Genomic DNA, 20,831 nt, shown 5'->3' on the forward strand with positions numbered 1-20,831 from the left:
GATTTGCATTTGTTTATCAGATTGTAACATGATCAATAAAATCAATAGAGATAGAATATTGGAAAAGAGGGTGTGGTGATGAAACTTAAGTAGGCATAAATTCTTGTTTCAGTATGGATATTGAGTCATCATCAACGACAACTTACCTTTAGGCTTTATGGTTGGTGGGGGTTAAATCAAGTTTGTAAAAGTGTCTCTATTCTAATGTGAATTTGTAAAAGTGTCTCTATTCTAATGTGAAGCCAATTTTCTCTTTAAAACCCTAATTGTACTAGAAAGGGATCAGGTAGCCAAATTGACAGTAGTATTGTGCTATACTGCTATATATATACTTGTACATGTCTGTTACAATGGTGTACAGCAATGTTAGGAATGAGAGAGAAACCAAGTTGGAGTTTGCCCACTTACTTAAAACAAGCTTACTTCACAATCAGAGAACCTAGAGTGAATGACTCATGAACCCCATTCTGGTTATCATAGCTAGGGGGATCACTACTCAAGATTTTGGATCAGCTGTAGCCAACTTCTTGTCTCTTGGTATGATTATAGTTTCATTTAGGTTTGGCAATATTAGGATTTGTGAACCATAGGATGTGCATGGGGGTTGTCAGGAGGATATTTTGGAGAATATACTAAACCCTATGAGGATTTGTGAACCATAGAATGGAGTGATGAACGCTCCGTATCCTAGTGGAGGAAAACTTTCTCTATATATTTATTTATACATTAGAAACGAGCACCTAGAAGACCAACATAGGGAAAGAAAAGGTTCTCATGACTTCATATTTAGCTTAACAAGGTTTCTCATATAGTGGACCCCTCTAACAAGGTTAAATATGCTATGCACCAGATATATTTATTACTATGGAGAAAGTTTTTCTTCACACCCACTGAAGAGAATTTTTACATTCGAGGGTCATAATTACTCCCCGGCATATTGTATTAAGTCCGAAATGTCCTAACATATGCTAGTGCCTCTCTCTGTCTTATCTTACTTTCTTTCTATGAAATATCATCTTTGCTCTTATTGTCAAAGAGAGAGAGAGACACAAGGATGAGCTAGCATATGCAAGATAGCAAGACAGGGAATTCAATCCCATCATTTAATTAGAATGATACAGCAGAAGCAAACCATTTTGATTGTTTTCTCAAGCTGATATGTGGTATAGTTGAGCTATTAAGTGGGGCTCATATCAAGCATGGGTATCAATTAGATTCCAAAATGACAGTGCATAATAGCATTTTAAAAGCATTGGCAATCCTTTACTTAGTACATCCTCTGGCACCAGTTCTTGTTTTCAGTTTCACCTGTAGTGGAGTGTGCTATTTGTTCATTCAAGTTCTATGGTTCTTGAAGGGAGTGAGGGGGCCACTGGCCAGGAAGAGACTTGGCTAGGGAGGGGGCTTTCTTAGGAGTGTGTTGGCTTGGGGTAGGTTTTGTCTACCAAAGTCTGTGTGACCTCAAACATGAGGCTCGAACCCATCTTCACCTCTCTCAACAGTGTTCACTGACAGAATTCTGTTATTTAATTTTGGCAGGACAACTTGGTAGCACGCATTCACCCATTTTATCATAAATATACCTTAAATCTTGATTATAAAACCCAATCTCTTGGGGTTCTTTCATTAGATTTAGGAAGGGTGGTCCTAAATGAGTCAACTCGTCTTTAACCACAAGCCAAGAAAAACTCATTTGTGTTCCAAACCAAGCAGCTAACTCTTCAATAGTGGAATACAGTGCATCTTCACACTTTACACTGGCTTTTCAACTAGGTATCACCATCACAAGAAGGACTTTGTCTCCTTAGTGCTAAGGGGGAGGAGAGAGAGAGAGAGGATGTAGGATGAGTGACCATGGCATTGGGATTGGGAACTACCACTTGAAAATGATTGAAAAAAGTCTGAAAGCCCTTTTTTTTTGACTCAGAGGAATGTAGTTTCAGGGCATGAAATCGGTTTAGATCTAAGTTTTAGCCTTGTCAGCCACCTTTGTTTCCAAGACCCTTCTTCGCCCACACCCAAAGAAAATCTTTGTCTTCTTGTCGTACACCAAAAGCACCAACACATGTGCCAAATAAAGTAAAGGCCACCCCAACTTTTCTCCTTATAAATGGAGGCCTCTCACTCTGCCTCACCATTGTTCATCCCAAGCTTCATTGCTCTCCTTTGATCCTTCCTCTTCTCAACCCATCAACATTTCTCTTCTCTCTCTCTCTCTCTCTCTCTCTCTGCATAATCCATATCATACTACTTGGAAGGAAAAAAGAAGCAAAACCAAACAAAAAGCTTGTCTTCATCAAATTCCCATTTCTCTCTTTTGCATCAGTGAATGCAAACTTGCCTTCCCTCACTACAGAAATGGAGATTGGATCATCAAGCCATGAGAAGGTCGAGCTTTTCGGCCGTGGGTGGTGGTGGCTCAAGGCCTTGGCTATGCAGCCTGCTGAGAAGCTCAAGGCTATGATAGTTGGGGTGGTGCAGAAGATAATAGAGGTAGGAAAAGATGACCCAAGAAGGGTCATCCACTCTCTCAAGGTGGGCATTGCCCTTACCTTGGTTTCACTCATCTACTACTTTAGGCCCCTCTATGATGGATTTGGAGCTGCAGGCATGTGGGCAGTCTTAACTGTGGTGGTTGTCTTTGAATTCACTGTTGGTAAGCAAGCTTTCTGTAACCCAAAAAAAAAAAAAATTTTTTTTTGTGGGTCTCACTTCTTACATATGGGAAAATCAAAGACTAATAAGTTCATATAAAATTTACTCTACTTCAGGTGCAACCTTGGGTAAAGGTCTAAACAGAGTATTTGCAACATTACTAGCTGGTGCCCTTGGTGTAGGAGCCCATCAATTAGCAAGTCTTTGTGGACACAAAGGAGAACCCATAATACTTGGCCTCTCTACCTTCTTACTAGGTAGATACCCTTGAAATATATACTTCATTATCCCTTTCTCAAACATTTTATTTAGATTACTTAAAGTTGGTTATTGATGATCTGATGTGTTACAACAGCGGCAGCATCGACATTTTCGCGATTTTTTCCAAGAATCAAGCAAAGATATGACTATGGGGTGGTGATATTCATATTAACATTCAGCTTGGTATCGGTATCAGGTTATCGAGTAGATAAGATCATAGAATTGGCTCATCAGAGGCTATCAACAATCATCATTGGAGGTCTTACCTGTGTGACTGTGTCCATTTTCATCTGCCCAGTGTGGGCTGGTGAAGATCTTCACCACATGGTTGCACAGAACATGGAAAAGATTGCCTGTTTCCTAGAAGGTAATTAAAGCTTTAAACTTATCATCAACTTGCTATAGTGCAATGTACCTTTCAATATAAAATAGACTTATAATACAACCCAACAAACCGCCCAACTTACTTTGTTTTTGTTTCATTGTACTTCTATATTTGGAATCTACAGAAACTCACTCACTAATAATATTAATAAAACTTGCAGGATTTGGGGAAGAGTATTTTAGCAGAAGCCCTGAAGATGGAGACAACCCTGTGATTCCTAAGAACCAAAAGCCATTCCTTGAGGCATATAAAAGTGTTCTTAATTCAAAAGCCACTGAAGAATCCTTGGTGAGTAGAACCTCTCACTCTCCCACTTCCTCTCCCTCTCTCTGGGTTTTATTTTGTCTGAACTGTGACAACTGTCTGGGGAAACCTTTTACTGTGGCCAGCACTGAAACCAATAACACCACAAGGGATAAAGTAATACTACTGTTCTGATTATTAATGGACTCAGAAGGTGGTTATGGGTGTGCAGTTATCAACTGTTAGATTGGAATCTCATGGACACTCATCTCCATGTGTTCACTGAAATACTTCCATCAATCTCCATTCAATAGTCAATTCTATTCAGTATCTTTCTCTGCACATCAAACAGTTCCTTTCTAACCAAAAAAAAAAAGTTTAAACAGTTCCTCAAAGATAGTTTCAAAAGCCCATTTATCACTGATGCCTTAAGCAGGCTTTACCAACTTATAAACAATCAGTTGAATGAGAAAATTAATGTATACATTGACGCTGCCATTCTTTACAAGTACGAGCTTTTAGGTAAAACATGTCTATATATATACATTAATAGATACTACGAAAAATATCATCTGTGGCCACTTCTCACCATCACTGGGTAAAAATAGACATTTGGGGGATGCATATATATGTAATAAAAGCTGGTAAAATTTGTGTTGCTGGTAAAGGATTTATAAACTTATAGCCATTAATTGATGTTAATTTGTCAACTTTTGCAGGTTAATTTTGCAAGGTGGGAACCAGGTCATGGCCGTTTTAGGTTCCGTCATCCATGGAAACATTATCTGCTAATTGGAACTTTAAATCGACAATGCGCTTACCTTGTTGAAGCTCTTAATGGTTGCATCAACTCCAAGATCCAAGTAATATAACTAGACCTTTTTGCTTCATGTTCATATGTAGAGTGCATCTTAATTATTTTCACCAAGATGGTGTAGTGAGAAATTGTAATTTTTTTTATTACCTTTTAATCTTATTTCTAGAAAAGTTATTTTAAGCCGGAGGTATCAAAATAATTTGAAAGTGATTTATTAGTATGTCATTTTAGGGTTATACTAAATGACAAAAAAAAAAAAAAAGTAAGGTTACGACTTCTTTTTCACCAACCTAATTAATATGTATTTACGTTCTCCTTCAAACCCTAATAAACGTGTATGTTACTCTTGCAGGCACCATCTGAATTCCAAAATAAAATTCAAAAGGCATGTACAGATATGAGCTTGGAATGTGGGAAAGCTTTGAAGGAATTAGCCTTAGCAATGACAGAGATGAGGCAACCTTACTTAGCTGATCCCTTGGTTGAAAGTGCAAATAATGCAGCCAGTGATCTCAAGGCCACACTCAAAACTGCATTCTTAGAGAATTCTGATCTCTTAGCAATAATGCCAGGGGCCACAGTTGCTTCACTACTGGTTGAGATAGTCCATTGCACAGAGAAGATTACAGAGTCAGTCCATGAACTTGCCAACCTAGCTCATTTCAAGAAATTAGACCCGACAAATACACCCGAGAAACCGCATTTACTTCACCGGGGAACCATAAAACCGGTTTCGGGTGATGAGAGCCCTCATGTTGTGATCATAATACCCGACCCGCCTGCAACTATGACTGATATTGCTAATCCTACTGATCATGAATGTGTAAATAAAATTACTAACATACAAACAACACAAGAAACTCAAAATTGTATTATTATTAAAAGTTAGTCATTTGAGCTTTAGCTTTAAAATAATGTGAAATTTGTAAAGGAAAGTGGCTGTATTCTTTATATCTCTGTATTCTTTCTTTTTCAGTTAATGAAGCAACTCTCCTTTTTTTTTTGTGTCAGATATGGTGTTTCTTCCTTTCCTTTGGTGCATTAGAATGGTCCCCTTCCAACTTCCATTTTCAAGGGATTAAAATTATTAATCGAAAAAAAGAGGAACGTAGAAATAGAACCTTAAAAATGATGTAGAAAAGAATGGAAAATCACGCAATGAACCCAGATTTACATGGTTCAATAAAATTACATATCCACGGTGAGATGAGATCTTGATTTACTATCAATGAAAATTAGGGTTATAGTGCTCGTCATCATACCTTTCTTAGATTGTTTATAGAAAAAGAACCCTCACTATAAATATTTAACAAAACCTTAAACAAAAAATATAATGAAATACCCATATAAGTTTCCGGCTTCTCTAAGCCTTTGAAATCATCCAACGTTTACAACAAATGGGATTCAACCCCAACAATGGAATCAATTGTATCATTAATTCACCTGTTTTTTCGTTAGAAATTTGAGAGCAATAGCAGCTAGGGGTGCATGTCAGGGCCTCCCAACAGTTGGATGTTCACAGCCACTCATCGTTCACTGCTCATCACAGAAGATTTGGACTCTAATTAATGGGACTTTTTTCTCCCGATGATCTCAGCCATCTGATCATAATCTGTAGAGAAAAGCCTTCAAGGACTAGGATTTCAATTGCATGGTCTGATCTTTCCTGCTGTGATGTACTGGAGTACTGATCAGACGGTTTTTGTTTTGTTATGTGACAGCCAACTAGGCATCTGGCTAACGCCGACGTTAATTTCGTGCTGCCACGTGTCAGTCAAGAGTTTGATGTTACAGCCAACTTGGCATCCTCTGACCTCACGTTCAATTTGCCGCCGAATCGGAGAAACTTTCTACTTTTTCATAGCCTTTTCCGTTTCCAAAGCAGAGATCGATCCCCCAGACGAAATGTTATAAACGCCCTCTATTTCTGAACAAAATTACGAAAACACCCTTTCAACTTGGGCTTCCCTTTTCTAGATGTTGAGGGTATTTCAGTCAATAAAATATTCATCAAATAATGAAACGACACCCACTCGTGCAGTCAACTTCTCGAACATTTATGTCATATGGTTAAACATCTGGTGATCTCCAATTGCTCCAACCATTGGGTCATCTTAAGTTCTGATACCAAGTTGATAAGTTTTCGAAGAATTAAAATAATAAAAAAAATAATGAAAAACACAAAAAACAATCACATAATTATACACAAAGATTTATGAGGTGTAACAAGATTGTCTACATCTACATCCACAATGAAATAAAATTTGTTCTACTATTATTGGAGATTAGGATTATTATGCTTATCTTCACACTTCTTTCAGATTGTTTTTTCAGAAAGAACTCCCCGTTATACAAAAAACTTACTGAAACACACATAGAGCCTTTGAAATTAACAAGATTTTCCCTTATATGTATGTCACCATCGTAATCACAGAAATGAGTCAATCTTGCTTGGAGATCTGCTGGTCGAAAGTGTAAAAGAAAAAACGCACTAGTGATCTCTAAGGCTAGTTGCGGTCCAAATTGGTTTACCACTTTTAGGATGTAAAATTTCTTTATAAATGTTTTTTATGAGTTTTGAGAGTGATAGAGTAAATTGTCTCCCATGGGTTGAGTAAGGCGGATTATGTCTCCCTTGTTTTTTCATTATCAGATTCATATTTAACATAATTCTAAAGGTGGGGACAATATAATATTTGGCTTAAAAAAAAACACTCTAAGGCCACACTCAGAACTGCATTACCAGAGAATTCTGACCTCTTAGAGATAATGCTGGCCACCACAGTTGCTTCACCACTAGAACTAGGTATTACAAACTCACCAGTGATGGTCAGAAAACCATACAGGTCACAGCAACATATAAAAATAGGTTGATGGCTCTACTTGCCAAAATCATTGCTATAGCGAATAGCAAAGGTCTCTAAGGCCATATAGGTTTAGATGCCACTTACTAGGTCTGATGAGAAAGTTGTTTGGGTGTGAATATAGTATAAAAGGGAAGGAAGAAGGTGAAGAAGCAGAGAATCCGTGCATAAAGTACTGATTGAAAAAAAGCATGACTTTCGAAAAAAAATGATGATCCATAACAATACAAAGATGAAGCTGTTCTACACCACAAGAACCAGAAAATTACTGTTGCCACAAGAGAGGATCATAATGAGGATAAGCAACAAGTTGAGGTAATGATAAGTGTTTTAAGGTTCTTATCCATTAAAAAAAAAAAAAGTGTCCTACAGATTATTTGTCCATGGTCTTGTTTGTGATGTTTTTCCATGGATAGGAGCACTAGGGACCAGAATTCTAAGCATCAATATCAGATCAGCTGGACTATATTGACGGAAGGATACTTGGCCGATCCTGGATCAGTTATTGATACTTAATGTGCTTTCCATTTAGAAGGAAGAAAATTTTGGATGTGGGCTCATAAATCCACAACAAATATGCATATTAAGGTTCAGTTCCATTATCCATTATTCCATTATTTATCTCCATTTGGTGGCTTAAGGTGACGAAATTTCTAGCAAAATTAATGGACCAGATCGGCTTGTATCAGTCTGGAATCTGGATCGGCTTAATATCTTTAAAATCCAACATTTTATTATCCAAACTTGAATCCCTGATTCAGTTCGGTATCAGCCGGAAAAAAAAAATATATATATATATATATATCTTTAAGAAGAAAACAGAAATGGTGCTTTTATTTAGTCTTCAGAGTTTGATGATTAGGAATTTAGGTTAAGATGAATCCAGACCTCTTTTTTGGTGACGAATCCAGACATCACATTATTCTCCCACTCAAGATAGATTGGAACACTTTTATTAGTCTTCAAGTTGGATGATTACAGGTCACATTTAAACCTTATTTGACTCCGTTGAAAAGGTATATATGTAAATATTTTGTTTTTTTGTTTTTGGGGTAAGGCTCTATTGCCGGTTAGGCATAGAAAACACTAGACCCATGGTCCGAAGGAAGGAGCAGTAGGAGCATCTTCAACATACATCGGAGAGGGACAGTGCTGTCTTTTTATGCCTGGGCCCAACTTTCCTCATCTTCTTGCAGAAGCTTTACTATCTCCTCATGGCGGCAATGATGAGACCAAACCGCCTTGCTTTCTGCAACCTTCGAGAATTCTTCTGATTTCAAATTCCTATATGCTCCCTGCGAATTCAGAATTTAAGGAGGCACAAATAAATGTTCCGTTTAAAAAAAAAAAATAATAACTACTGCCCAACCAACAACTCAAAAAGAAATTGGAAAACTCCCATCATAAACTATATTAAATGAGGCTCTAAGTAAAAGCCCTTGATAATCAGGCCATGTGATCAGATTATCATTAATTGATTGATCAACTTCTAAAGTGATAGGCTTGAGAAGATTTAAGTCCATGAACCTACTTGTTTATATTTGATAAATATTTTGGAGGTTTAGGGCCCTCTTGATTTTGATACAGTTATTTCTAACCATCCAAATGAAGTAACAAATATGGACGAGAAAAAAGAAATCAATCTTAGAAACCAAAGGTCGATTGTAGCGACTACATTGGTCATTTATACATATCATTTATTTATTGGGCTTGTAAATTACTCCATGGGTTCATACCACCAGCATCAAATTAAAACCTTAAAGGCATTCAGTTCTTAACCCTAAGGCACCGTTTGACAAAGTTCTATTTCTGCAGTTTTTGCATTTTCTTGTTCCCAGAAACAGAGAAACAGCTTAAAAAGCGTTTAATAAAATTATTCCGTTTCACCCATTTCTAGAGAGATAAATCAAAACTTATGCCTATTTACAATTCTAGAAACGACTTTGGCGAAACAAGTAATTTAAAAGAAAAAAAAGGTTATGCCCAATAAATCTCTCAACCATTTAAACCTAAAAATAGGCAACCCAACCCTCTTTCCTTTTTTAGCATCCGATGATACTATCGGGTTTTTTAGTTGTATTATATCTATAAAAAAACGTTTCGAGAAACAATTTTATCAAACACCAAAAAATCCTTTTTTTTTTTTCCAGAAACTTGAAAAGCCGATTCTACTGTTTCTAGACATAGAAAAGTTATCAAATGATTTATAGAAAAGTTATCAAATGGTTTATGGTAATCGATAATAACCAGCAAAAGAATGTCCATGAATTGTTTCTGGAAGTTGATAAATCATGTTTGATCAGTCTTTTTTCGCCTGCATCGTTTCTTGAACCATAAATAGATAGAAAATTCTATTTCTATTTCTGAAAACAAGTGAAATGAAACAGTTTTATCAAACGTTGTTTTTTTTTTTTTTTTTTTTTCTACCGTTTCTATACACAAAAACAACAGAAACGCATTTCTTGAAACGTTATCAAATGGACCCCAAGTTCTTTTAAAGATATGGCGAGACAAAAATAAATGTCATTCCATATCCCTCTCCAAATGGTAAGAGGACAAAGATCCTCAATTAAGAAAAATCCTCTTCAGATTAGACCTGGTACTTCATAAGAGTTTCCATAGAAAGATTTAACTTCGCATGAATTTTATTCTTCCATAGACAACTTCAAAGAAAAGCTCCCAATGATCAAGAAGGAAGGTCTATGCAAAGCAATGAAATTTGCAACCACGATAATTCAAAACTTTTCACATCCCTAATTTCTCTTGCAAGTTGCAACCAAACGATTTATCAAAAGATAAGCATACGAAAGTAGTAGTGCAGTACCACAATGAAAGTGGCCGATGAAGATAAAGACAATCGACCACTCAATATAACACAACCAAAGTACATAGTATCTGTAGTGTAGGAAACCTGCCCAGAATCTAAGGCTTCATAAATATACACCATTACCCTTCCATTTTTGTATCCCACCTTTCCCATTTTTTACATTTATAAAACCAGAGACAGCCATACCACTGCTCCCAAATAACTATAACAAGCCAGTAACACCCCAATACCAATGCCCACCAAAAAGGAAAAGAAAGCAACACCCCCCCTCGCCCTCCCCATGCCAACCAATCGAAGGTCCTGCAGAAATTTCCGAGGCACGAATAGTTGATTTTTGGAGCAAACTGTTCATCAGCACATTTCAGTAACATGCTATGGAAGAAACCATTCTACAGGTTTGAGGAGCTAACAACCACCTAAACAGCTTCACCCACTCCACTGAGGTCAGTTAACAGTCCAATTCACAGATTCACATTGGACGAATCAGTTAAGAGTTGGAACTACCTGAGAGACTAGAATTCATGTCAGTCATGGCAGGCAAAAAGCCCAAGCCCGCTCTCAACATGCCCAGATTCAAGAAGATAATACAGGTAGCTTACTGCAAGCTATTACATGGACCAGTTGCAGGTATGGAAGCTTGGTTGAAGGTGTTATGCACCATCAGACTGCTGCAATCAATACCTTTCAGTGCTGGTGAACTACCCTTTCCAGCTTGCTCTAACAGATGAACAAGCGACAGAAATATTTCCATCCTTGAGACATCCCTGTTTGCCTGTAAGCAGAAAATATAGAAAAAGTAAGTGATGTATTTCATTTAAAGACAACTCAGAGATAATTTGCCTAGATCACCATATAGGCACAAAATTCAGTTATAGGTGTACAGGAAATGATGTTAGACTTGCACATCATCATCTCAGGCAATAAATGGATAACTCAACTTGAATTAAAATAGTAACAAAGAACTAAAATATTACAAAAATGTCGGTATATTTCGACACCCAGATGGCCAGACCCCAGACAGAGCAATAGCACAGGTCACACGAGAGACAAAGCAATTGTCATGGAGAGCACTCTTAACCTATGTCCAACTTCTGAGAGAACTCAACTTGAATTAATATAGTGAGGAATAACCATATTACAAAGCCGTGGGTTTATGCCAGCACAAAATTGTTAATAATGAGGAATAACTATATTACAAAGCCGTGGGTTTATATGCCAGCACAAAATTGTGTAGTATAGTCAGCTTTAGAGTTTTTTTTTTTTTTTTGGTAAGGGTAAGCTTTAGAGTTAGTTACAACAATTATTGCTGGTAATAGTTGGAAAGCTCCATTTTTTTTTTTTTTTCCATTTTATTTCTCAGCATTCTCCACCAACCAGCTGGAGTCGGGGTCATCCTGCAAATGCATCAAATACTATCTTTTTTTTTCACTTTTTTTTTTTGGGGGGGGGTGTGGGGGTGGGTTTGGGGGAGGGGGATAAAAAATCACATCAAATAGATTTTTAAAGGATCAACAATTGTATCCTAGGAGCATGACATGAAAAGTATTGCCCTTAACAAATACTTTAGGAATGAATCTATCCACTTAAAACAACCAGACTATGGCACAGAATATTATGGAATCATCAAATGGTTCCAACATAAGCATGGAACGACAGAAGATTGTATACAAGGCATTGAAACAAATTAGCACCACAACAACAGGCTCCCATGATAGCATTCTTCAGAAGTCGTTGGGAACCAAAAGATATGTGAAGCAAGAAACTAAATGAAGAGGCAAATGAGGGAAGGCCAAAAAATGTCAAGGCCATAGTAAAATGGATTTACCTCCACTGCAAAGTGTGCCCACACCTTGTCATTCCGAGCTTCCATCACGCCCTTCAGAATGGTCAATCCCAATCCTCGGATTATATCGGCAATCTCTAGAAAGGAACCCCGGTCTTCACAAAGCATCTACAAAAGAAAACAATAAGAAACATAAATTCAGCCCTTTCCCAAACCAAGGTTATGAGACATAAACCAGTAATAGTTACCTCCACAAGCAACTGACGAGGTGCATTCAGATCCTCTACTATGATTGGGTAGATCATGGATTGAGAACCAACTTCATATGCCCATGTTGCCCCTCCCTCAAAGTTGTCCTTCATGAACAGCCTACCCTCTTTACTGATAATCTGTAAATTCATTAAAAGCCAAGAAACATACAATCTCAGAATACCTCCCATTCATTTCTCTTGCCAGTAAGTTCTCAGGAAATACTTATATTGTATTTTGGTTAGTTCTGTAATTAACATATCATATAAGGGCAGCATGATGCTGGGTACATCTTCCAGCTAAGCTTGATTAGGCTTTCCAAAATCTGCTTCATGGCAGGTCAGGTGGCAAACAAAAAAGGTCCAATTTGCTGCCCACAGCCTCCTGGTTGTTATATGTTTCAGTCCAAAATATTTGGCCATCCGACAAAACTAAACTATCTTCTGCATATATTTGACATAAATTCCTACAAAATCAACATTTTGATGGCTGAAATCCTGAAACTACACAGGGAAAAGTATAAAATTTGACAAGTGACAAATCCAGATTGGTACCTTTTTGTCAAGGCATTGCATACCGCTTAGGCGTCCAGGTGTTTTTAGGGCCTGGGCCACACCTTGCCTTGCTCGAGTCTTGAAAGGCAAATATGCCTCGGTGCTCTGGGCAAATGCCCAGGCCATCACCTTAAGCACCTTGGAAGCCTATATGTCTGGGTGGCCGCCTTTTTATGCTTGCGTTTATACATATAAACAGATGCTATTCCTAACAATATTATTTTCTTGTGAAGGTAATATGACATCATACAGGTGAGAAGCATCTAATCAGTTGGTTTGAAAAAAAAAAAGAACAAAACATCAAAACCCATTCCTTTATTCATTGTTCGATTGTGGTTAACCAAAGTACATAACCCTAGCGACAACATACTTCCACTTACACTTCCGGAATACTTTGGCAGATATTCCGGCAGGCGGCAGCTGCAGCGTCTGATTTCTACAAGCGGCGCCATTGCAGGTGCCTTTGATTCTGCAGTAAGTTTGTTACCCACCCTTCCTCTCCTCTTCTTTTTTTCCCTTGCTTCTCCTCTGTGGGGCAGTAGCCCCCCCCCCCTTTTTTTTTATATTCTTCAGTTCTTACTTCTCTGTTTCTTCTTCTCCTGTAGTCTGGTTCCCCACCCCCCACCCCTTCTTCCTTTCCTGCTGATTGTAAGATTCTTAATTAGTGCTGTAACCTTTGCTTACGACATAGGTGCTGTGGGTGGCTGGGTGTCCTCATTGTCTATGGTATCAGAAGATGCACCACCTTCGAAAGTGTTGGTTGATGGCTTGACGAGCTTAACATTAATTTGTTTGATTTATTTGTTAGTGTCATTTTTGCCATTTTCTGACGGTAGAATGTGGGATTTTGTGTTGGTCTGAAATCTAGAACTTATTTTCATTGATATGGCTTCTATGTCGATTATTGATAAGTTGATGTGGCTTAATGTTGATTTTTTATATATGATATAAGCATACCAATACCTTAAAAAGTTATATGTTATATCATACTAATTGATGGGATCATGCCATTCCACACTATTACGACGTTACCTATAAAGCCTTTTCCCGACCATACGTGGTTCAGCCCCATGAATCCTGTTTCTACCATCATGCATGAGCAACAAATTATCTTGTAAATTATGCTCCAGAAGAAATCATAATCTTATTCTTTAATGAATTGAAATGATGAAGACAATTCTAAAATCAAATTAAGAAGACAGACAGGCTAATACTTCGCATTCAAGTATCTATCTTCAATTATTAGAACACAAAACTACGTAACGACTCTGTTTAACTACTGCTATGGAATTGCATATTTTCAGTTTTCAAAATTCCATTTTCCAATAGTCACATATCCAAACATCTTTAGGTCCTAAAGAAGCCACTGCACACTGCTTCTGTCTCCGTAACCAGACATAAATTTTGAGTCCAGATATTAGATTACGTGGCCAGAGAATTGCCGTATACAAGAATCAGTCTTCTCTAACACAACTTAAACAAATAGCTGCATGAATAGGGTATAATAAAGCTAAACAAAGAAAGAAGCAACCAAACAAACCTTGGATTCCCCGGATTGCTTTAGCTTATCTGCATGCTTTGTCACACTTTGCAGGAAGAGCATGTGCTTAATAGTGCGTTCAAGCAGTGCATCAATGCTACACTGTTTAAACAAATTAAAAAAATGAACATGAGTGAGCAAGACTAGAAGTGCAAAAAGAAAGGATAGGGAGAAAATGCATATCAAGAAAACATCACCTTTGCACCATTAGGTACAATCTCTCGCAACTCCTTCACACGGTCTTGGATCATCTGACGATCTTTTGGCCGAGGTCTAGAGCTCTCTCCAGGTCTAAGCCTTTTGCGATTTGCTTTCCCTGTTTCATGGGGTTTTTTAGAATTGGCAGTTGAGATACTATTTTCTTGCTTCAAGTTCTGACCATCTTCCATCCATAAACTGATTTGGGATCTATAAATGGGGTTGGTTTGAGACCCACCAGCATTATCCACACTACATCCAGATCTAAAAGAACTTGATCTCACTAATTCTACCTTCGAAGGAGGTGGAGGCAGACCAAGCATATCTATCTTCATCTGATCAGATACACTAGCATGGCCACATGTAGGAGCATCTGAGTTAACTGAAAAGCTACTTAACTTTGTCACTGTTGTCCCGCAAGAGACATTATCATCAAACTTCTGCTTAGAAGTAGTATGAACCTTTGAAACCACAGCATCCAACAAATGGTCAGTCCCAGCTTCAGAGAAAATTCCACTATCTGAGATCCCATCATTTGTTGCATAAAAATCAGAACCAGCATCCATCTGCGTTAGACACGTGGAAACGTCTGTACCCAAACTCTGTGCACTTGCATCATTTCCAGGCATAAGAAACTCACTCCCAGTGCCACATAATAGTTTGCTTTTAAAATCAAGACCCAATATATCAAACAAGTCTTCGCCGGAAGAATGTCGAACACATGCATCCTCACAGACAGGTTGTAGTGATGTAGTTCCCCTCTCACACTCCTGACTAGTCACCAGGCAGTCTTGAATAATGGCAGACATGGTCCCACTTCTAGAAATATAACAATCTTGATTTCCTGGTGGGATATTAAAGGCCTGAAACAAATCCTTCTCCACTCCATGTTCTCTTGCAGAAAACTCAGTTTGAGCAAGTTTTCCATTAGTGGAGGAATGGTTTTGATGGGAACTCACTGGAAGCATGCCACTTGTATTTGATTGATCTGCATGGGTGGACAAGGAGACAGCCTTTGTGTTAGATGAATTAGATTGACGACCATTTCCATCTTGAGGAATGCAATGAGACTTGATGTCAGCTGATCTATATGGGATTGAACGTGCATACAGATCTGAGGTCAGTGTTTGAAGACCACTTCCAGCATTAGGTAACTCACTTCCTTCAAGCAAAGAGGCAGTAACAGAATCTTTCAAATAATTAGATGCATCACCTCTGATGGTCCTTACTTCCGTAACAGTGCTGCGTGATGCAGGTAAACTATGGTTAACAGGGCCCTGTAACCCCTTACCTGGCAGGATCTGCTGTTCCATAAATGTTCGGCCACTACAACTTATACTTGATTGCCCAAGTGTAGATTGGAGACCAAATCCAGAACATGGATCATATGGAGAACTCTGTGGGTTGAACCGCCCACCTGAACTGGAAGGAAACACTTCAGAGCTGGTGGATGCAGTTTCTTGTCGGCCTGTGAGAGGAACATTTGACTTCCTCAGTGGGAGGGCTGTTGCCTGGACAAGATCATTAAGAGATTTGGAAGTAGATGGAGCCACAATAGCAGTCGTTCGCAATGTTGAAGTATTAGCTTGCATGTTGTCCTGAATCTGTGCACTTAAAGAATGAGAAGATTGGTGGGTAACTCCCGAAGCTTGAGATGTGAGGATTGGTTGATTAAAGCTGTCACCAACAAGCGGAGCAAATTTTGCCATTTTACAAACAGTTTGGTCTCCTAAGACAGGTACACTTTGAGAGATGGGTACTCCAATCTTCTGGCAAGGATCTTTCTTCACATAATTATTAGATGAGAGAGCACCAGGCACACTTCCTAGTTGTGCAAATAATCTCTTTACGTTATTCACAAAACCCATATTTTCCATTATCTGAAGCAGAAGAAGAAAAAATATTAAAATTCCAAATGTGGAGGAAGAAGCCAAAAGAAGTACTTACAAACAAATAAATGAAGCATGGGGATGTTCAGAATAACTGTGTACTTAATATCTAGATGTTGACATTTTCAAAAAGTAACTCAAGAGGGTACGGTGTATTTTGATATTACAGTAGTCATGAGACAGAGTCACATACCTAACATATTGAAAATATAATTAAAATAAGCATCCTAATTAATGTGCAATTCTGTAATGTTGGTGCCATATCCAAGCCCAATCCTACAGTTTGGACAATCAACACTATGCAATCTAATCTGATAATCAACTTGATATGCTAACTTTTCCTCAGTCCAACTTGATCTGACTTCAAGCCAGCTTGGTAATACACATGAGATTAGAAAGTCCAAGTACGCTATCATCCAAATTTTAGAGAAAGTAAGAATAAGGTTCAAGTAATATCATAGACCCTAAATTCATGCTCCTTAAGACAAAAGCAATAGAATAGACGCTAAATAAACATCATAGTTGATTATAAGTTTGGGCTTACACATAAATTTAATACATAGTACACGATACACATAATGGGGCTCAAAATGGGTTATGTACTAAGTTGGGTGTTTTGTTAGGATCAGGTCCTGAGACCGAGATAATTCACAGATGGGACTCAAGATCACTTCAGCTTGAGCATATCCTGTTTTACACATCACTGCAGAGAGAATACACTCCTGATAGACCTAAGCAATGGTTACAATCATCCTATAGAGGCAAAATTTCAAACTACAACAAACCCAAGATGTTGTCTGTCAATTGACAATCTCGCAGAAATATTAAGACATTCCAACTGATTTGGGATTATGCAAATTCCAAACATGGTCAAACAAGCAATCCATGGAAGTCAAAAAATAACAACTGTTGCATTGAATTTCTCAGCGTCCTTCTTTTCTTAAAGGAAAATAACTGAAACAAAAACTTACCACTGATGTGGAAGCAAGCTGAACGACACCATGTGGAAGCACAGGAATGACTATAACTGTCTGCAAGGAGGGGGGGAATCAGCAATAGAACAAAACACGGATCATGCAGTAATCATGTGCACCACACACACACACGAGAGAGAGAGAGAGGGAGGACCTGCATGCCTGCTGAAAATTGGTGGTTCACCTCGGTAATAACCTGAAAGCACCAAAAGGAGAATAAGCCACACAAAATTTGTTTTCAAATCCAGGCACGACCCACCCACTCCTGATCTTTGGAGACAAAACAGTTCATAAGAAGAAGATCAATCAGCATAGAAATGGAGCTCCTGTAAATCAATTCCTAAAATGTGCATAACTTTGTAATTACCCCTCGATTTCCCATTTACTAAATATGTATTTACCAAACCAACAAAGAAGTAAATGGATTCTGCCAGCCATAAACATTGAAAAGGACTAACAAATCCAGCTTATTTCACAAATTTCCATTTCAATGTTTCCACCAACAAGGGAAGAAGCAGCTTTTACTCTAGAGAACAATAGCATTTTATTAAAATCGTATGATTCATAAGAAGTTACACTCCTAATTTGACATGTCACTAGCAGAAGTAGTTCCAGCAGTACCTCAGATTGATGACCTTCCCCCATGTCGTTTTCTCGAAGAATCCAAAGATGACTTCCAGTGAAAGCAGCCCGTCCAACCATCCTGATATGCAACAATGAAATAACTGTAATTAATCTTACTTTGATACTGCTTAGACCAAAAAAACTGCATAGAAAATGTTGAGTAGGTATTGAAGATGGAGAATAAATATATCCATACCCTTCTCCAACAACATGGACCTGGTTATTCATCATCGTCTTAATGACAGAACAGACTTGGTCCTCAACTTGACATCCAAGCCGATAAAGCTGAGTTTCAGGAAAACTCACAAGTTCTTCCCATTCTTTTAGAAGCACATCTGTGCTCTCAAGTCCTGAAATGCCCAGTAGGGAAGAGTACTGTGCAGGCTCATAATGACATTCTTCCCAAACCAAAAGCCTGTCATTGTGAAAAGTAAAAATCTTCCCTGAAGCTCATGAATTAAAAGCAGATAACATAGATAAAAATGACCCTTGACAGAAACAAACGATATGGCTCTGAGAAACATGATTCTCTCCCTCTTTTCTTTTCAACTCATGTGATCTATGGAAGCGTTTTGACCATAATCTTTCAATAACCTTGAACTGTATACTCAAGATGGAAAATAATATCAAATCATTTTCTCAGATCTTATTTCAGAGGAAATCGGATTTTTTTTTTTTTTTTTGGATGGTAAAAGGTTTGGGACCGAAAGATTCAGCCTTCACCCTTTAAGAGTTTTAAACGACACACTTTAGTAGTTTGAAATAGATAATGACAAGAAGAAGAATCAAGCATGAAAGATACATCACTCATGGTACTCAAAAATCCAAATCAATAGAAAATCTCGCAGGATAATTTTCAGCGGACAAACCCATCAGGCTAATAGATTCTCAAAGACAAAGCAGAACAAAAAATATAACATTTCTATAAATGAAAAAGGCATCAATATTTCAAAGAAAAAATAAGAGGGAAAATAGTAAATATAGAAGAGCAGGGGAAACAGAAGATATGAATGAATCTACCATATTAGAAAAAGTGAAAAACAAACAAGCAGAAACATAGTCACTTCTCCAATACACAAAGCGTAGAAAGTAAAAAAACCGGAAAGTGCACAGTCCACCAACCAAAAGCTAAAAAAACACAGAAGAAATTATAAAAGATAAACTAAATGCAGCAGACTCACGTCGGATTCCGGCAACCGATTTTCCAGAAAACCGCATAGGACCACTGATTCTCACCGCAGAGACACTTAAGAGCTTCTTTCAACAAGAACCCCATCGCCTCCAGCGACAAAATCTCGAAAAGTATATTAAACTGAAGAGACAGTAAAGTTAAGAACAACAACTAAAGAACTTCAGTGCCGGAATCTATGAATACTCCGGCGAAAAAACTCTGGTCTAACTCCCACGGCACGATCCTCTTCCAGCTTGTTTCGTCCTAACACCACCACTCCTCTTCCTCGCCGGTTCCAAATTTCCGGCAATCAACTTCCGAATACCCATTCTCAAGCAAAAGAAGTAGTAAAAAAATAAAGAAGGAAATAAAAGAACTGAAAAGAAAGATGGAACGAACGAAACCCTAAGCATCCGCGAAGTAGGGTTCCGTAACAAGAACCTACACAAATCCACAAGTTCTAATCTCGTAGTTCACCATGACTTCCTCCATCTTAGAAAAAAGAGGAAAATTCTTGAACCTTACAAATCACTTCTGAGCTCTGCTCCTCCTGTCTCTTCCACTTCCTTCTCTCTCTTTCTCTCTCTAGATGCTCTGAGCTTGAATATCTCTTTAAGGTCTTCTTCTAGTGTGGTCGTCTTCACCGCTTCGCTTTCTGGTTATATGATTCTCTCAGATGCTGAGATGCTACTGCTACTGTCGAGAAAATATTGCGCCTTATTAAATCAACAAAGTTAGGGTGGGGGTGAGAGTTCCGAGGAAAATGACATACTTTTTGCCCATAATTACGGGTAATGCCACTGATATATTTTTGTCGGTTTTCGGTCTTGGAAGGAAGGAAATCAGAAATGTTAGGATGAAAAAGGAAAACTCTTCTCTGTGGACGCCGGTAGTGGAAGTGACTGTCTGGCTGACGTCATTATATATTGCCCTCTTAATGAAAATGAAATTACTGGAATTGCCACTGATTACTGAAATAATATTATTATTATTATTTTAATTTTTTCTTTCTGTTCATCTGTTGTTGTTTGCTTACTTGATGGAGTGAACTAGAGTGTTGTGCTGCTGACATGTCAGTTATTGTCCTTGCCTTTCTTTTACTTTAAATAACTGACCTAATTTTTATTTATTTTTATTTTTCGATGGTTGTGATGCTTATATTCTATTTCTACTTTCTATCCGCCCAAGCTCTCAACTTCCATTTTAAATGTATTTATCAATTTTTTTTTATTTAAAAGAATATTAATGATATACAGCAGAGTATTTATGCATATTTTATAATAAAAATTTTCATAAAATTTCATAAGCGCCCATGTGTCCATCTCTCTCTTCCCCTATAAAATGATATCTCTACCCCTCTAAGGGATGACGGAGATAGATACAAGAAACACTCTTATAAGCCACACCCACACTTTAGTTAGTGAATATTTTTCCTTTGTAATATCATAACTTGTTTTCTTAAAGTAATGTTCAATTAGATTTTATACCCAATTGTCTATGAAACACACTTAATACTCCAACCACGGAATAAACATTTTTTTGATAATCAACTATAGGTATGCTTATCTCACGACTAGAGTGTTGACCATGTTCATGTATAAAAGATTGTGTATGAAAGTTTTCATCAACTACTATTTTTTCAATCGCCTTAACTGAATTTATATTTATCCAAACTCTCTTATAGGGTATTTTTTTTTTTTTTATAATTCTCTTCAAGAAAACAAACTTTAATCTCTCCATTGGCTTTCAGAATACTTACCCTTCAATGGTATATTTTCAGAATACTTCAATATTTAA

General features: G+C 37.6%; 2 protein-coding genes across 3 annotated transcripts; one reads left to right on the forward strand and one right to left on the reverse strand.

Moving 5' to 3' along the window:
- The first annotated feature begins 2,129 nt into the window (after nt 1-2,129).
- Nucleotides 2,130-5,365, forward strand: LOC122080135 (aluminum-activated malate transporter 8). Its single transcript, XM_042647032.1, has 6 exons — nt 2,130-2,656; nt 2,772-2,912; nt 3,011-3,283; nt 3,462-3,589; nt 4,264-4,407; nt 4,714-5,365. The coding sequence occupies exons 1-6, from the start codon at nt 2,359-2,361 to the stop codon at nt 5,248-5,250; spliced, it is 1,521 nt and encodes a 506-aa protein (XP_042502966.1). The 5' UTR covers nt 2,130-2,358; the 3' UTR covers nt 5,251-5,365.
- A 4,644-nt stretch (nt 5,366-10,009) lies between these two features.
- Nucleotides 10,010-19,739, reverse strand: LOC122079517 (transcription factor LHW-like). 2 transcript variants are annotated; one of them, XR_006140456.1, is made up of 11 exons: nt 19,045-19,739; nt 18,060-18,278; nt 17,861-17,942; nt 17,394-17,435; nt 17,237-17,296; nt 14,376-16,256; nt 14,179-14,280; nt 12,084-12,224; nt 11,878-12,003; nt 10,557-10,824; nt 10,010-10,476 (listed from the first exon to the last, which is right to left on the reverse strand). XR_006140456.1 is itself a non-coding variant. In XM_042646047.1 (10 exons), the coding sequence occupies exons 1-10, from the start codon at nt 19,137-19,139 to the stop codon at nt 10,648-10,650; spliced, it is 2,925 nt and encodes a 974-aa protein (XP_042501981.1). In that variant the 5' UTR covers nt 19,140-19,739; the 3' UTR covers nt 10,010-10,647. The 2 variants fall into 2 exon arrangements, 1 of the variants encoding a protein (XP_042501981.1); XM_042646047.1 differs by having other exon boundaries at nt 10,010-10,824.
- Between the last annotated feature and the right edge of the window lie 1,092 nt (nt 19,740-20,831).

This window comes from Macadamia integrifolia, chromosome 5 (genome assembly GCF_013358625.1).
Source record: "Macadamia integrifolia cultivar HAES 741 chromosome 5, SCU_Mint_v3, whole genome shotgun sequence".
Classification (NCBI taxonomy): Eukaryota; Viridiplantae; Streptophyta; class Magnoliopsida; order Proteales; family Proteaceae; genus Macadamia; species Macadamia integrifolia.

Bases quoted from the DNA above. Each gene is read 5' to 3' on its own strand.
- LOC122079517 (XM_042646047.1), bottom strand. From the start codon at position 19,139: ATGGGGTTCTTGTTGAAAGAAGCTCTTAAGTGTCTCTGCGGTGAGAAT. The intron at 17,436-17,860 runs GTACTGCTGGAA...TGGTGCTTTCAG, and splicing joins GGGAAGGTCATCAATCTGAG to GTTATTACCGAGGTGAACCA. The intron at 12,004-12,083 runs GTAACTATTACT...TTTCTTTTGTAG, and splicing joins CTCGTCAGTTGCTTGTGGAG to ATGCTTTGTGAAGACCGGGG.
- LOC122080135 (XM_042647032.1), top strand. From the start codon at position 2,359: ATGGAGATTGGATCATCAAGCCATGAGAAGGTCGAGCTTTTCGGCCGT. The intron at 2,657-2,771 runs GTAAGCAAGCTT...ACTCTACTTCAG, and splicing joins TGTCTTTGAATTCACTGTTG to GTGCAACCTTGGGTAAAGGT. The intron at 3,284-3,461 runs GTAATTAAAGCT...TAAAACTTGCAG, and splicing joins GATTGCCTGTTTCCTAGAAG to GATTTGGGGAAGAGTATTTT.